At 38.8% G+C, this 18595-nt stretch overlaps 1 protein-coding gene across 40 annotated transcripts in view; it reads right to left on the bottom strand.

Moving 5' to 3' along the window:
• ROBO2 (roundabout guidance receptor 2) overlaps positions 1-18595 on the bottom strand; it is a 1660631-nt gene that overhangs the window by 574806 nt on the left and 1067230 nt on the right. For 7 of the 40 annotated variants that reach the window (XM_025995639.2, XM_072740949.1, XM_072740969.1 and 4 more), the window contains exon 1: positions 6475-7305. The exons of the other annotated variants lie outside the window; for them this stretch is intronic. In XM_025995639.2, coding sequence (XP_025851424.1) covers positions 6475-6535 — 61 coding nt within the window. In that variant the 5' untranslated portion in view covers positions 6536-7305. Of the gene's footprint in view, positions 1-6474; positions 7306-18595 lie in introns of those variants that run through there. 40 annotated transcript variants of the gene reach the window in all.

Genomic DNA, 18595 nt, shown 5'->3' with positions numbered 1-18595 from the left:
TGGGGGTGAGTGACCATGAAAACCACCACTACAGAAAATATTCTTGGTTTAATGGGAAAAAAGCCTATCAAAACAAATGGTCAATTCTATATCTTCTGCTAGGTGAAAATCAGAATATTAAGTCACCAGAAATCAAGATGTCATTTGAATCAAAATATGCATGTTTGAGAACTCTCTCACTAGATACACATACAAAGGTACCCATACACAGACCCCAAAATAAATAAACCTTGTTCACATGGTAAACGTTTCATATGCTGAGGAGGCCATGAAAATAAACATCTCAAAAGTACTCCATAAACACATTTTCATTTATGCAAAAATATTTGAATATCTACTATGTGTTATCCAGTGCTCTAGACATTGGAGGAACAACACTATTAAATATGACAGACAAAGCTAAGTCTCTGCCCTAGGAGCTCAGTGGAAGAATGAGACAATAAATAAACATTTCTACCTATCCATTGTTGGGAGAAAATTCTCCATAGATCTCTCATGTTTCTGCATTTTGCTAACAGAGCCACTGAAACACATTTATTAGAAACTATCTTTTCAAGTATGCTTAAATGCCAAATAGTCTTCTAAATTAAATTAAATTAGTAAGAAATACTTAGTATCTAATTATTTGCAAATGCATCAAAATAATATAATCGATGGGGAGGGGGATGGATTAAGTAGGTGATGGGGGTTAAGAATTGCACTTGTGATGAGCACAGGGTGATGTATGCAAGTGTTGAATTACTATTTTGTACACTTGAAACTAATATAACATTGTGTTAACTAACTGGAATTAAAATAAAACCTTTATTAAAAAAACAATGTAATGGATGCTTAGAAGAACTGATAAATGGATAGATGTGTGGTAACCAAGTATAGTAAAATAATGCTAGAATCTAAGAAAAGATATCTGAGTTTACTTTATAATTCTTTCAGCTTTGCTATATGTTTGGAAACGCTTAAAATAAAATATTGGGGGGAAATCACAAATGCACACATAAAATCGTTGATACCAGAACATATTTCAAAGAATTTACTAACAAACTGGATATGGACAATGAGAATAAGGCAAGAATGATTTCTAGTTTTGGGTCATGGAAAGTTCTTTGAATAGTGATGACATTTACTGAGCTGGAAATTACTAGAAAAAGAAGAAGATTCTATCCTCAGCTTGAGTTTAGTATTTTTTTCCTTTTTTAAAAAATTGAGATATAACTGACACATTATTTTAGTTTTAGGTATACAATAAAATGATCTGAAATCTGTATACATTGCAAAATGATCACCATAGTATGTTCAGTTACCATCCAAGTTTGATATATTCTTGGTAGATATCAAGCAAATCTCAACTAGTAAGCTGGATATGTCAAACACTGTCCAAGGCACTGGAGATACAAAAATATATAGAAGAGCCGAGGTATATCCTCACAGTACATATATTCTCCTACAAAATGATTACAGCAATATAAGAAGTATCAGCATCGAGACAGACTTAAAACCCTTGTGACTAGATAAGAATTCTTAAGGATGAGATGCAAACGGAAGAGAAAATGCTAAGAATTGAGGTAGGTTATCCCAAAAGAGTTTTGAGTTAGAAATAGGTATTTTGGGTAAGTATACTATACTTTAGATGCTATATTAAATCTCTGGGATGGTATAACATATACTTAATACATTGCAAGAGTTGATGGGAATTCCCTCTTAAAAGATTTTATGTAATTATTCATCCATGCTTTATTCAATAATTTAAAAAAGAAAATCAATATAAATACCAATGTATTTATTTAGGTTGACAAGTCTATACCTTGAGACACTATCAAAAGCTAACAATATTTTTCTTTATCTATAAAATAGCACTCTGTAAATGTTCATTGTTTGAACCCAGATCAGTAAACTTCTGTTTGCCTAGCTGGAAAAAAGATAGGATCTATGCAAAATAAGTTTGCATAAACCTATATAGTATTATAAAAGAAAAATGACAGCCAAGACCCAAATTGGATATAACCAAAGGTAATATTATTAATTAATTTTTTTATTATTTATTTATGATAGTCATACAGAGAGAGAGAGAGAGGCAGAGACATAGGCAGAGGGAGAAGCAGGCTCCATGCACCAAGAGCCCGACGTGGGACTCAATCCTGGGTCTCCAGGATCGCGCCCTGGGCCAAAGGCAGGCGCCAAACCGCTGCGCCACCCAGGGATCCCCAAAGGTAGCATTATTAACATATCTCCTTTAAAGGCAGATTTTCTAAATTGTTATTCAAACATATTTTCTTCACTCTTCAAATGTTTGTTTCTCTAATTCTTTCCACCAGGTCCAAAAAGAGGAGGAAAAGAAGAAAGAAATGAAAGAGAGAGGAAGAGGAAGAAGAGGAAGAGGAGGAGGAAAGGAAGAGGAGGAGTAGGAGAAGGAAAAAAGAGGAGTAGGAGGAGAAATAAGTAAAAGGAAAATCTTTTTTTTTTCTAAAACTCAAAAAAACTTAATTGCACATAAGAAGTATATGCATCTTGTATAGATTGCAGGAACTACTGCAGCAGATATCACTAGACACACACATCTCACATATCTAAGTTCCCTTCATTACTATATATGTATCCCAGTATATGCAATCTGCTTACATATCAATATTTTTATTAACAAAGATGCTATTTTATACAAACTGCTTAGGGATGAGATGACCAGAATTATTATTATTATTATTATTATTATTATTATTATTTTGTATAATCATAACATTTTTTCCCCTTTAAGATACTCTTTCTTTTTATGCTCTAAGAAATCTTTTGGTTTACAGTCCACATGTTGCCTAGAGTCAAAGGTTATTCAAACAAAGCCAATACAAAGTGATATTACTACCTAGTTGCAAGAACAAATTTCAGGGTACTTTTATGCAGTTTAAGTTCTTAAATAGACTATATATGGCTCTGATAATGAGCCCATTACTAAAAGTCACTTTAGTAAAATGTATAAACCTATATGAGATTATGTGTCTACACTATGTACACACATTATCTTTATCTCGCCAAATATCATGTGTGCCATTTTCATTTAAGAATAATTAAAAATATTATTCTTAATATTTGAGCCTGGGTGGCTCAGAAGTTTAGTGCCTGCCTTCGGCCCAGGGCGTGATCCTGGAGTCCCGGGATCGAGTCCCACATCGGGCTCCTTGCATGGAGCCTGCTTCTCCTTCTGCCTGTGTCTCTGCCTCTCTCTCTCTGTGTGTCTCTCATGAACAAATAAATAAAATCTTTTTTTAAAAAAGAGAATACTTAAAAATTGAAGATAAGAACATTATTGTCACTTTAAAAACATCTCTTCACAATTGTTGTATAATTGATGAATTGACACAACGCACAGGAAATAGATGCAATTAAAAAGCATTGTGGTAACTGATGTTTAGTTCCCTATAAATGACTATAAAACCATAGTCTTAAAAAAATAAAAATAAAACCATAGTCTTGTTTAAAAATAAAATCTGGAGAACAAAAGCTAAACTTAATACATATGTTCCTATGGAACAGTAATGATAAATATGTATGTGGTTCATTAATCTGTATCAAATGAGAAAATCTTTATTTACATCCAAAATAGAAAAGTTTGTCCCTAGTTCTCAACTTAGTGTTTATTCTCTATGGATTCCTACAGACACAAGGTACCAAAAAAAAATCATAAACAGTATTAGCAGATATCTTCTATGAGAAGGCAAAACTCCACCATTTTTCATATACTATAAAAATGCACATATAAATAACCCACCAAGCAAATTTCAATGCAAATCTATGTATCATTTGTCACTGAATAAAATTAATTTCTGTGTCTAGCACAAGGATAGTCAGTATATCTTTGAAATGGTACAAGCTTCTCTAAATTTGAAATTCATGGGGAGAATAAGCACACACTTCTAAGAAGGATAATAAGTAAACAGAAATCACAGAATCCTGGAAGAGAAATAGCCTTAGAGATCCTACAAACCAGCCCCCTCATTATAGATGTGAACGCTCAGTCCCAGTGTGTTGGAATAGCCTAGAGGGCAGTGTTGTCTACATCCCAAATTTTCAACAATCCCCATGGAGAGGCTGTCATCATTCTGGAGTAAACCAAAGGCAATCCAATGTCAGATATATGCTTTATGTACTCATTCAGTAAGTGTCCACAGCTTAATTTGCTTTAAAAGTAGTAGATGCTGAATACGAAAACTAGTTTCTCTCTCTCTCTCTCTCTCACACACACACACACACACACAAATTCACCATTACCTTTTCAACTTTTCAACCTTGGGTATTTTTCACTATGTTACCATGAATTTTACTGCACAATTACAGTCCAGACATAAACTCCCCCTTTATCCTATAATACTAAATCAGAACAAAGGTCCTAGGTGTGTCTCTGGAGCACAAGAGGTGAGGTAGGGGGAGAAGGAAGAAAAGAAGGGAGAGAGGTACGAAGAGAGGGAGGCAGGCTAGGAGGAGAGAGGGAAGGAAGGAGAGAGATGATGTCTTGCTACGCTGTTCCAGCAAGCTGGTTAATTGCATTTGTTTCATATATCTCCAAACACTCCGGTACATTAATTACATTCTGTAACACCAAGCTCTTCTGATTCCCTCTGTCACTTCCACTGAGCAATTTAATTGTATTCCTCTTAGCTACACACTAATTCAAAAAAGAAAGAAGAAGGAAGGAAGGAAGGAAGGAAGGAAGGAGGAAGGAAGGAAAGAAAGAAAGAAAGAAAGAAAGAAAGAAAGAAAGAAAAAAAAAGAAAGAAAGAAAGAAGAAAGAAAGAAAGAAAGAAAGAAAGAAAGAAAGAAAGAAAGACAACTTGCTGATAATTCTGTAATTCTGTCACCTAATATATAGTTTATACATGCATTCCTGGTATTGAAATATATAAATCCATGCTTTATGAGGACATATTATCCAAAAAGTCATATCAAAGTCTTCTTGTCATGACAATCAAACACACTTGGGAGAAATATGTAAACCTTTTGGTTAGGGCAATGTATATGCACTGTAAAGGTAAAGGTATTGAAGAAGAAAACGCGTGGTGAATGATTAGGGATGACTATGGACACTGTCACAGTGTGATTCACGATGATTAATTCCTAAACATCTACTACTTAGAAGGGAAAAAGGAAAAGCGGTGTGGCCAGGGGAATGCCTTGCCTACTACCGCTGGGGGCAAAGGTACTCATGTAGTCCATGATTGAAAACAGCCACTTGACAGTAGGTAAACTCATCTGCACTGCCTCATGTTTACAGAAAGCCTTCCTGTTTTGAGTCCGATGCATTGGGTTCTGTGCAGCAGCAGCTGCCAGGAACAAAGTTAGCTCCTACAGGCGGGCAAAAATAGGCAGTGTCCCAAATAATGAATTCGTCCACAATGCAAATGCTGGAGGAAAGTTTATGTAGCAACAAGCTACCATGGTGGCTCAAATATTTGGACCAATACACAGATTCTTTACAAGTACAATAGTTACGAATCTGAAGCACTAACATCCACATTTTCAGGAAGACAAACAAACAAACATGCTCCAGGCTTCTCTTTATACAAATTCTTTCCACGGATTAGAAAATTAAGGCTCCCGGAAGGGTAATACCAAGCGTTCTTTCGACTTTTCTCTTATGAACAAAAAAGCACGTTAATGACTACTTTCCACTCATCATTCAAAAGAGCTACATAAAAGATCTTGCCATCCTCTCACAAGAAACTGACATCCTGTGAAAATATCCCAGGAAACCACATCTGAACAAAAGACAGGAGAATCAGAGGCAGAATGCTGTCTGCTTGACAGACTGACTCAACCCAGAGGGAGACACCTAGGGCACCTGTTTCAGATCCCCATTGTGTCTGCCGCTGGGGACTGGGCTCGGCGTTCTCTGTGCCCCCGGCCAGCCCAGAGCTTATGCTTCCCCCTTCCTGGAGCCTCGCCCAGTCTCACTTTTGACAGTTTTCTCCCCATGATCTAAATTCTTGATTCTGATTTCACACTAGAAGAGCACTCAGCCGCACACAAGTGATACCCATTGATCCCTGAGATACCCTGTCTCAAATTCCTAACCCACTGAGCCTTCCCTGAAGTGTCTATTACTATTTTCCTTCAATTGAATTTCTAAGCCAAAGTTCAGACACAAGAACAAACAGCAAAAGGGAGTAGGCACAAGAGTATTCAAGAGATCTGCTTTAATATTCCTTTTTCTAACAAGACGGGGAGCCCATTATTTATTACCCAACTCCTCCATCAATTAAGAAAATTACAACAATAACAACAATAGGTGACTACAAACACATTCCACTTGCAGCAGTTTAGAAACAAAGACTTAAAATCTCGGTCCCCCAAAAGCCCCTGTTTCTGCTCAAAAGGGGCTAACAGACATAATGTCATTTTATTTATAGCCCACAACACACTCAGAAAGAAATGGGTTTTTTTTTTTTAAGGGGGGGAGAGGGGGGAAGAATAAAAGTATTTTTAACTTACCATCAACCGGAACATTTAACAATCCACAGAGCAGTAGTTGTGTAAACATCAGCCGACTCATTTTGACATACTAAAAAGGATCCAGAGTGTTTAAGAAACCAATCCCAGAGCAAAAGTACAAAAATAAGTATCAAAAAAAGAGGTAGGTCCAAAGTTTAGACTTTCCTAGATGCTAATTAAAAGTCGAGAAGAGCAGGTCGCGAGATCAGAAGGGGTCAGTGGAGAGGTCCGGACGGGCGCTTAGATGCATCCACGTTACCCGAGGGCACTCCAGGGGCTGCTGAGCTTCCACCTCCGGCTTCCCAAATTCCCGCAAATCCAGCCCGGCCGGAGGGATTACTCGAGTGCGTCTAACCCCCGCTCCTCAGGCTCCATTGCCATCCAAAGCCAAGTTCTTTCTTCAGAAGTCAGGAAGATGAAGGGGGACGCAAAAGACCTAATTCCTAGAAAGTGTTCCACAAAGTTGCCAGCGCGCTGCCGAAGAAGCATCGGGCCGCCCCCGGGTGTCCTCCCCGGTCTCCTCCTCGGCGGCAGCTCCACGTCCACAGTTGGCTTTTTGTTTGTTTGCTTTTTGTTTTTTTGTTTGTTTGTTTGTTTGTTTTTGTTTTTGTTTTTTTGCTGTTTTTTTTTTTTTTTTTTTTTTTTTTTTTGGTTGGTTGGTTTTGTTGGTTTTAGTTAGTTTGGCTGGTTTTTTTTTCACTTAACTTCCATAGTAAGGAGGTGTCAGCGCAACACTTTGCAGGCGGGCCGACCCGGCGGGCCTCTCCGCTGCAGCCCCGCTGCCTCCCTCCGCCACTCGCGTCTCCGAAAGAGGCAAAGAGGAATCAGGACGACTCGGGCGGAGGCTGCGGGGGAGGGAGGGAGCGAGCGAGCGAGCGCGGGGCAGGGCCGAGGCGGCTGCGGGCGCCCGCGGGCCGGCGAGGGAGCCCCGGGCCCGGGAGCGCGCCGAGAGCGAGCGAGCGCACAGCGCAGTCCGCCGCCCGCGCGGGTCGCAGCCGGTCCGGTCCCTGCGCCGCCGCCGCCGCCGCCTGCAGCTGCCGAGCGCGGAGGGACTCGGAGGAGGGAAGGCGCGGAGGCGGGCGGGGCGGGGAGGAACGCGAGCCGCTCGCCGTCGGCCCCGGGGAGGGGCGGGGCGGGGCGGGGTGAGGACGGGCGCGCCGAGCTCTCCACCTCGGACCCGCCCCGCGCACGTGCAGGGGGCGCCCGCCCGCCGGCAGCCGCGGCTCGGGGACGGGGACGAGCGCGCTCGGGGCCCGGGCCGCCCCGCTCCGCGCCTCCGCGCCCCCCCTGCCGGCCGGAGGGGCCGCTGCGCGCGGGCCTCGCGCTCCCCGCGGCGCCCCGGTCCGCCGCAGGTCGCCCCCTCGGGGAGGGAGTTCACGGGAGCCCCTCCCGGCCGCTCGGCCCCGCCTGCCGCGGACCGCGCGCGCTTCCTGCCAAAGGACGAGCCTCCGGAGCCCGGGCGCGGCCTCGGTACCCGGGAAACCGCAGACTCGCTCCTCACCTGCTAGCGGGACGAGAAGCTGGCGGGAGGAGGAAAGGACAGGAAGCGAAGCGGACCGCCTTTGGGAGCCCAGAGGTCGTGTGGGCGCCCCACGTCGTTGAAGCGGCACAAGGAAGAAACCGGGGGGGGGCGCTGGGTGGGGGGGCGAGACCTCTGGCCTCCAGCGGCTCCGCTTGGCAAGATGCTCGGCCCCTGAGGAATCCCGGGGCGGGGGCGCATCCCCGCTTAGGCTGCTCTGTGCCTTCTGACCCCTCAAAGAGGAGGCTGACGCCGCGTGGTGGGACGCGAGGAGTCGGGCGCGAGATGCCCGGGCCGGGGACGGGGTCGGGGACGGGGACGTGGGCCGAGGACTGTATCCCGAAGCTCCTACCCCCCCCCCCCCCACACACACACACCAGCACGTCTGAAAGGAAATTCGGAAAACACAGGATGGAGGAAAGCTGAAAAGCCGCTGAGCTAAAAGAAGCTCAGAAAGAGCCGAATTCCAGCCCAAAGATGACAAACCCTGGAAACTAAGGCAAAAACCACCAAGGGAACGTCATCGGGACGGGGATGACTATGGGCAGCCACGTTAGATCACAGGGAGGCCAGGGACGGCGGCGCCCCGGGCTGGCCGCGGGGGCCGGGCCCGCGTGTGATCACGGGCTCGCCGGTGGCCGTCCTGGGAGCCCACGCGGGTCCCCGAGCCTGCCGCCGGCTGCAGAGTGAGTCTTTAGTTCCCCCTGCTGGAAGACACCGGGAAAGAGGCCACCGATGCAGGCGGCTGCCGAAGAGCCTTTTGTTTGGTGGATGCGTTTTGGTGGTGTCACTTAATTTGGCTCTCCCTTGCCCATCGTGGACGTGATGTTGTGTGTTTCAAGAAAAAAAAAAAAGAAAGAAACAAAAAGGTCAGGGACGCTTAAGCGATTAGGAGAGTTCTTAGGGCATCTCAGCATACTTGAAAATTATGGTGATGAAATAATTTTGCGAAAGAATAAAACAAACCACTTTCCTTGTGAAGCATTAAGAGTGATTTCAGCAACTTTTGATATACACCATGTAGTTGTAAAACTTAAAAAGTGCATTAATGTGCTAAAGTTATCCTCACAGTACTGATTCTGACTGCGTTATCGTTTTACCACCCTATGAAAGAAAGGCTAAACATGTTCACATGCTTTTTGGTTTGGTTTGGTTTGGTTTGGTTTGGTTTTTCCCCAAAGAGCCAAATCTCAAGTAATACTGTGGTCTGGGAAAACCCCAAAATTCATTGGAATAACATCTCTCTTATCTTTCTGTAATACCGAAAAATAACTGATAATTCTTTAAACATGTATTTTAGACGTTTGGACTAAGATTGAAAGTAACGGATTATAAAGTCTACCTCATTCCTCTAAATAATGTACACTCTCCCACGCACAGTCTCTATCTCGATCAAATTACAAATACTCTGACAATAGAGTCTCCCTAATAAAATAATTCAGAAATTAAAATGATGTAGATTTTAAATACTTAAACTTTAACATAGATCTCAGAAAGGAACGTACTAGAATAGTTCACCTGGAGGAGTTTTCTCATGGCTGTTAACTTATAGGACAAAAGATGGATTCCATGTTATAGTTGATAGACTCACCTTCAATAGATGCTTTTCCTTAAGTGATCTCTAAAATCACTCAGAGGCAGAAAGAATGTGTGTGGGAAGAAGGGGGGATAGGTTGGAGAATGACCTACGATTTACTATCAACCTCTAAGGCAGAGAAGTGTGGCCTCATTGGTTGCAGAAAGTTGTCCTTCTCTGGAATATGAAAAATGACCTCATGGGGAGAAAAGGATTATTCAAAGGAAATGGCTTTGATTATATTTACTTGGCATTTTGGGGCCAAGCCTCATCATTTTGCATTCATAATACTTTATCATTTCAAAGTGGCAAAGAAGGCCAGTGATTTCAGTCTGGTGCCACTTTTTGTTGTACAACACCTACATTCTGTAATAGTGTCTACAACAAAGGAAATTTGAAGTACATGTTTTCTGCTTTTCTCCAAGATAAGTTCATAAGTGATATTTTAAGTGAATGTCTTGTCAGTCTCTCATTTGACATTAAACATGACTTAGGAAAACTAATATATTCTTTTAAAAGTCTCATACCAAGTGAGACTTTCTCACTGGTTTGAGTCTGGTTTGAGACTATGAGCAAAACTCTCACACTGTCAGCAACAGTGAGAGTCAGCAGACAGAAATGTAATATGAACAACGTTAAGTCCAAGGGGGAACAAAGACATCTTCTGGGAGATTTGACAAGATCTATATTAGAGAAATGTGTATATTTCAATTAAATTTAGCACACTTCTAGTGAGCACTGTCTATGTAAAACATTGATTTCTTACTCTATTATTTTCTTAAAGCAAAATCTTTAAAACCTGAACATTCTACTAGAAGTTGGAAATTCAAAAATAATTTTTCAAAACAATTTCAAGGGACGCCTGGGTGGCTCAGCGGTTTGGCGCCTGCCTTCAGCCCAGGGTGTGATCCTGGAAACCTGGGATCAAGACCCACGTCAGGCTCCCTGCATGGAGCCTGCTTCTCTCTCTCTCTCTGCCTCTCTTTCTGTCTGTGTCTCTGCCTCTCCCTCTGTATCTCTCATGAATAAATAAATAAAATCTTTGAAAAAATTTTTTTCAAAAAACAATTAGAAATTCAATTTTAGCAGTGCTTCAGCTTCAAAACATTTTTTTTAAGGTTTTCAGTAAGACAAAAAGCTAGAAATGGCTTAAAATGGTGAAGTCCCACCACCACTGAATCAGAGTTTAAGATTCAGAAAATTAAGTGGCCTTTGGTTTCAATATATTTCCAAATACGAATTGTTTTTTTCTTCTCTAAACAAGCAGCTGAATCGAGAAATGTGCATGAAAATCTAGGCTCCTTTTATGTAAAACTTGGAATGGTATTATTATGTACTCAAAATGTGCCTACCAGATAAACATATATTTTAATACATCTTAAGACAACTGTGTGTAAGAGACTATAATTAACCCTAATTTGGGTAAGGTGATCAAATGGCCTTCTTTGTGATTGTTCTTCTAAGTTGCCATTCATGGAGAACCGTAAAATACTCATCTGAAGGCAATCTGCACAATATAGGATATAAAATGTTAAATATTTCTTTTCCATGCCAGATTCTTCAAAAATGTGGTATAAATGGAAAAATCCCAATCCATTTTTTCACTCCTTCCAATATACTCTTGTTATAATTGTAAGATAGTATATACAGGCAAATCAAAGGTTTGATCCAGGATGATAATTTTAATATCTGCCACCATGTGGTGAGCACTTACTCTGTGTCAGGGATTTTTCTAGTTTCTTAAGAATTCACCGTAGTGTTTAATTCCTATAAAACCTTTTTTATGTGTGTGATATTATTCCTATTGTGCAGATGAGAATATCGAAGATTAGATGTCTCACCCAAGTTAATAAAAGGTGCAGCACCCCTTTGAATCCAGAACTGATCACAAAACCTAGGCTGAGTGTTAGGCTGTTTCCCAGGATTACTTGTGATACCTTCCACATTATAGAAACACTTTAATAAATTGCTTTGATTGATAACTTTAAGAAAGTCCCTGATGTGCTAAAAATATGGAAATATGTAATCGGTATTTGTTTTCAAAAGTGAAGAATTTCTTAAAGCCAAGAGATCACCATTTGTTATCTGTTCAGTTTCAATTTTTTTATATGATTGTCTTAGCATGCTATACAGAAATACCACATTTAGATGAAATGTATGGGTTATTATCTACAAAAGGATTCTAGACAAAATAAGCGGAGTATTAAAAACCCAGATCAGAGATTGAGTCATTCCCTCTTATATCATTTTTTATTACCTCCACCTTGTTTCTAAAGTGATTTGAGGAAGCTAAAGTAAATTACTTATTTTTCTGAAGTATGTTCTATCTAATTTCAATCAATTCACCTTCAAGGATTCATCAATACTCTTATATATAGTAAATCTGCCTACCTATGTATCTATTGATGATTAGTACTTTGGGTGCATGTGTAATTATTAAAATATTCTATTTTTAGAAATCTGGAATTTAAGGTAACTAATATGTAGCAATCTTTCATAAAAATAGAGTATTTCCTCCCAAATACCATCTCTTGTGATCAAGAAGAATATTTTTCTTTCTTTAGAATTAAAATCAGTTTGGAAAATCACTTCCTATCTTGACTGAAAAGTTTAGTGATACATTCAAACTTAGTAAAGCTTTTAAATCAATAAAATATTAATGTAATGTGTAATATCGAGGTATAATTTCTCTAAGTGTGTACATCTTAAAATTTGGAATTTTTAAAAACACAGAGAAACATCTCAGAGTTCATTGAAAATATTGTATCTTCATACTATCAGTACTCCCCAGTCTAAAGTTGCCCATCCTGCTCCCCTGCCTCCATTTTAGTAATCTATGAACCCTCAACCTCTGCCAAAGTTAAAAATTAGCTCTTTGGTAGTGAAGCTGATAACCTCTCACCTAGATTGGAAAAGTGTTTTTATAGAATAAGCAAAGTTGCCAACCTCACAAACAACAAGCGCAGCTCTGTGTCCTCTAACCATGACAGGCTAGGTTTTGCATGTGTGCATAGTCTTTTTTTTGCTCCATATTTTATAATGTCTATTTAAAGCTTTTGAGTTCTTATTTTATTATATAGCCTAATTTCAATGACGTTAAGTAATACACTTTTTGCTATTTTTACATCACAATATCATGAACCAAAGAAAATCCCTTTGATTCTTTGCCAAACTATTTCAAGTCCATCTGCTCCAATCTGGGCTTTGTATAATTGAATTTTAGCAATGCATAACTGTAATCCTAATAAGGAAAATTTTTAAGAATCCAAAAGAGAATTTCTGTTGTTCTTAAAAAGAAGGAATTGTCAAAGATGTGAGAAAAGACTTCTTATATCTATAGGTCTCAGATTTTTATAGTTATCTGTTCACTGAGTGTCTTTTAGACATATTTAATAACGGAGTCTTCAAATTCAAAAGAAGTTGCTTATTCTCTTTTACAATAATATCATGGAATTAATCCAAGGGCACATGTAATCCAATTGAACTGCCTATGTTTCTATCATACAGAAGAACTAATCTGGGAACAGATTCTGATTTTCTTCCAATATCCAAATTATCTTGTTTCTGCCTGATAAAATAACTTCTGACTTCCTGTGGAGTACTTGAAGTCCTTTTATACAACAAATACTAAGTTTTTACATGTTAGATACCATCAGGAAACTTAGATAATATTGTTTAGCTTAAAAATACGAGAGACGTTAAGTATACATTCTCTTCCTTAAATGATAAAGTGGACTAAATGAATGAACTCATCTGGTCTAACTTCACAGACAAACCTGCAAATGAAAGAATAAAATGATATATAAATTACTTCATGTTAAAATATTTTAATTTGCATGAAAATTATCTCTTAAGCAGTGATTTATCTTCTACTTAGCAAAAAGGAATATAGAAATGAATGATTTTTGTAATTTCAGTTTTTCCATTATATACTAATACTAATGTCAAGGTACCAATGGACTCAATGATTAATATTGGGAAATTGCTCGTACAATTTTTGACAACTTAATACAAACTGTACGGTTCCCCTATTGCATTAGCTTGTTTTGATTTTGAATATATTTTCTTTCTTTCCAATAACTATTTCCTTACATTTATAGGAATATAAAATTTAAATTTACAGTTTACCCAATATATGTTGCACATCTAAATTTATGATTTTTAACAATGAAAAAGTTTCACCAAATCTGTCCTTTAATTTTTGTTTTTGGTTTTGTGTTTTATTTTTTTGTTTATTTTCTTATTTTTTTATTTTTAAAATATTTTATTTATTCATGAGAGACACAGAGAGAGAGAGAGAGAGAGGCAAAGACACAGGCAGAGGAAGAAGCAGGCTCCATGCAAGGAGCCTGATGTGGGACTCCATCCTGGGTCTCTAGGATCACGCCGTGGGCTGAAGGCAGACATTCAACCGCTGAAGCCACGCAGGCGTCACTGTTTTTTGTTTTTTTAAAGATTACTTATTTAACATCCTTTCCTTCGGTGATCTGACAAACCTGAGTGTTTGAAGTACTAATTGTTATAGATGGGGCCAATGAAAATTATGTAGCTGATGATCACTGAGGGATTTTTTTTTTAAGTTTGTCTACAGCTGGCTTAAGTCAAGGTTATTACTTATCTATTATTTAGTTTCTTCCTTCTCCAGTTCCCACCAAACATACACATTAGAAAGAGGTTCTATCAGTCACTTGTGTGCCTGACTCTTGGTTTCAGCTCAGGTTGTGACAGGGTCCTGAGATCGAGCCCCTGTCAGTCTCTGCGCTCAGCATGGAGTCTGCCTGAAAAATTCTGCCTCTCTCTCTTCTTCCCCTCCCTCTGCTCTCTCTCTCTTTCTGGAATAATTAAAAAAATAAATCTTAAAAAAAGATGTTATATCACAAGGCTGGATGAACATTTACAGGGTCTCTGGGTATCTCTTTTCCAGCCTTCATTCTGAACATGTTTAAACTATCAAAAAGACATGAGAATTTATTTTAAAGACTTCAAGAGATTTTATAGTATTTTTAAGTAAACCATTCATTTACCATCAGGAAAGTTTTAGTTTAATCTAAATGTGAAGTAAGCATTCTACCTCATTATCTCTGCTAGAAGAGATGATAAATGGGTACCTAAATAGAGCATGTGCCAGATCTGGATCAAGTGGATCTGGATTCTGATGTTGGTTCTACCATCCACAGTGTGATCATATCAATTGCCTCAACTGGAACAAAGATAATCTCAGAAGAGAGAGAGTTCTGTCTACTCAGAAGAGCATTTGGATGATGCATTTAAATGCCTTGGCACAAAATAAATTTTAACTAGTTTCCAACATTTTGGTCATTGGAGTGTACTAATGAATCTCTGTCATGGTGGCAGAGACAATGCTGAATGTTAAACCAGAATCATCTTTCCTTCTTTCACTCAGAGCTTGGCCAAGTCTCTCTCTCTCTCTCTCTCTTTCAAAATAAATAATAAAATCTTTTTTTTTTTCCAAAACAGATTTTATTTATTTATTTTAGAGGTGGTGAGGGGGATAGAGGAGGAGAGAAGCAGACTCCCCGCTGAGCCAGGAGCCCCACATGAGGGTTGGATCCCAGGACCCTGCCATCATGACCTGAGCAGAAATCAAGTTGTACACTTAGCTGAAATCAAGAGCCACCCAGGCACATTGATATATAAAATCTTTAAAATAAAATAAAGCCACGTGAATAGATGGTAAATCAGTAGAGGCCTTCAAAAATACTGGTAATATGCCTTATATATCTATTTAAATCACAGGTCGATATGTACATACACACAGACGCATGTATATCTAAATTCAAAGAAAACGAAGATTAGAGAAAAAAATAAATTTAAAAAGATTACTTAAAAAAATCCATTTTAGAATTTCAGAACTGAATAGTAATCTTTAAGATCATCTATCAAAATCTCATTATACAGTTCAAGGATAAGAGGCCAATTTAATTTAATAATAGACATTCCTAAATTAGTCTTTTAAAATTTATATTAATTTAACCAAGACAGTTTTAGAATTTAGATATTGCCCTTTGTTAATTGTTATTACAACTGCCAGTGGTTTCCGATTAAAATCTATTATATACATATTAGCACATTTTGCATTCTTTGTATAATTAGAATTACCAAAATAAAAAAGTAACTTTAGGGACGCCTGGGTGGCTCAGTGGTTTAGTGCCTGCCTTTGGCCCAGGGCATGATCCTGGAGTTCAGGGATCGAGTCCCACATTGGGGTCCCTGCAGGAGAAGCAGGCTTCTCCCTCTGCCTGTGTCTCTGCCTCTCTCTCTGTGTCTCTCATGAATAAATAAATAAAATATTTAAAAATAAAAATAAAAAAGTAACTTTATATCATGAAAATATTGAAAATGCTAAAGTCCATTCTATAGTGTCTATGTGGAAATATAAATAACAAAATTTGGTCCTGGTTTTATTGATGTTTATTACTGAATGCTTCTGCAAAATGTAGTAAAGTTATCCCACAACCAGATTTACACAACTGCCTATGGCTTAAGTCCTCTCCTCTGATGATTTATGGAATGTAGTTTGAGAGAAGGAGAAGGCTTCAATCTCATCTTTTTGCAGCTCTCGCATTTTAAAATAAAGAATTGGCCAAGTCTCAGCTGCTATGTCACTGGTCCATTTCCTCAATCAGTTTTCTTCTACCTTCTAAAAAACAATGTATCCTCCAAATTTAGGAGCTCCCAAATTACCAAACATATGACCTATCCTGGCAACTTTTTCATATGTACAGTAGCCCTGGCAGGAGCCAATCAATCACTATGATCATTAAAAAGTAGCAATAAATACACCTATCCCCCACAGAAATAAAGACATTGAGACTCTTATCAAGTTGAAGGAGCATAGTCTCATCAGTCTACTACTTTCAGTCTAACCAACATCCATAATAACAAGGATTGAAATGTATCACAAGCTATTATATACAGAGAAACATACATGAATTCCAGACAAATAGCTGAAGCAATGAACTTCATGAATAGATATACTAAGCAATGACACGTTGTACAGTACCTAGTCCTATGTTTTCCACCAAAACCTCAGTGTGAAAAGGAGGCAGTGGAAAGAAGAAAGAATTGACAGTTGTTATATAGTCACCAAAGTAAACAAACAAACAAACAAACAAACAAAAAAACCCAAACAGAAAAGATAGATGCTAGAAGATTTTGAAAATGAGTAATACATTCCACAAATATTCAGCTCCATGCATGGTAGCATGGAGCAGAGTTGGAAGTGAGAAACCTCACATGCATAGAACCAGGAAAAAAATAGACAAGATATATCAGATGGTTTTGTTAAGTCTTTGGAAGATCTAAAACAGATCAGAGATAGGGAAAAAGATTATTCTTTATTAATGATGAAAAAATTGAGCTTCTGAGAAATTAAGTATTTTCAACAAAAGAGTGCAGAAACAAGTCAGAATACTAAGTCCTGACTCACATCAGAATCCATTAAGTTTCCACTAAATTGCGCTAATTTAATGTTGATCATTGTTCCCAGATAATTTTTTTCTCAAATATTTTTAACTTGAGGAAAGCATTGGTGATTAGCAAACTCAGGGATCTCAGAGCAGTTCTTTGTTTGTTGGTCTCAATCGATTATGAAAAGGAATAAGGAAATAAAACAGAAGAAAAGGAAAATAAAGATGGGGGTCAGACAGGCAGGAAAATGAGGTAGTAGAAAGGAATGTTGGATCAGTATGGATTTTCTAAGGTAAAAGCAAGAGAAAAATGTGATTCCATATTCCTTGGGTTCCTAATTTCACTTCTCAAGTTAATGAGTGCTCCTCTTTCTGATTTCTTCACCCACTTCACTTCTGTCTTGTAAGAAAATTGAGATGTGTTCTCCTTAGTTTATACCACAGGATGTTGAGCCACTTTAGTTGCAATCCTCACCCCACTAAATCAAATCCGCTAGTGGGTCAGAGAGTAGTACTTGACTAATACCCTCACCAGAGACCTGAGTCTGACTCTCCATGGTGACTCTCCATGGAGCTCCCACTGCTTAGAGGATTATGTTCATTGCAGTAGTTCCCATAAAGTACCATGCTGGCATAAATGTGGCAAAGATTTTCCTTAATGTTCCTATCTTGGTAGTGAAAGAGTTAAAGCAACTTAGTGAGAGTCATGTAGCAATTTCCTGCTCAGAATTTGGTTCACATTTGTTGTCCCATTTACTTTCACTGCAAGGTGTGCTCTCTGGGGAGTCCAAACTGGTAATATCTATGCGTGCTTTTGCATGAACTTTGGAAGGAATGGATTAGCAATTCAATCTTGGCCCCTTTCACATATGCAGTGTCAGCTTCCTGGAGATGTCACTTTCTGAGTGTTTGGGCCATCAGTCTGACAAGAGACCTAACTGTGTTAGGAGCTTCAGGGGGTTTCTTCCTACCTGTTTCCCTCAGACTGAGATTTCTTTTTGTAATATGATCTTGTCATCACTGTTGTCATCAGAAAGACATATAAGGGGGTTATTAACATTATTGTTTGTCAGACTTCTATATTCATTTTCCTTGAAATAGTACTGTCTCAACTGAGGAATAGAATTATATTTTGCCTTGTCTCCAGAAATGCTTTTAAATTAAAATTGATGTTTGAGCTGCATGACTTTTCACTGCTGATGTAATTTAGTTTTTTTTATCTGAATGTTTGATAAGTAGCAGTATGACTCTATTCTTCTAGTTACAAATCCATTAACCTCCCTCCTTAAAAAGCTGTTGCTTTACAACAGTAACTTTCATACCAAAGACAAATATCAAAATATGTTATCTTATGCAAAATGCCTGTGCCTATTCCTGGATAAACCTCCTAGGTATGAGAAACTTCAGTGTTTGGAACAAAGAAGATCAGAGGGAGAAATGATTCATTTGTTCAATTCACTCAACAAACTCTTATTGAGAGCTCCTATGTGCCAGGCTATAACAGAAATAATGTCTGCCTCATAAACATACATTGCCTTTCTGGATTTTAGTTCCTTCACCTATAAAATGAGATAGCTGGACTAGTGACTTTAAACA

The sequence above is a fragment of the Vulpes vulpes genome, chromosome 15, assembly GCF_048418805.1.
Source record: "Vulpes vulpes isolate BD-2025 chromosome 15, VulVul3, whole genome shotgun sequence".
NCBI classification, from domain to species: domain Eukaryota; kingdom Metazoa; phylum Chordata; class Mammalia; order Carnivora; family Canidae; genus Vulpes; species Vulpes vulpes.
Note: the sequence above shows the minus strand (reverse complement) of the source record. Positions and strands in the feature narration are given on the sequence as shown.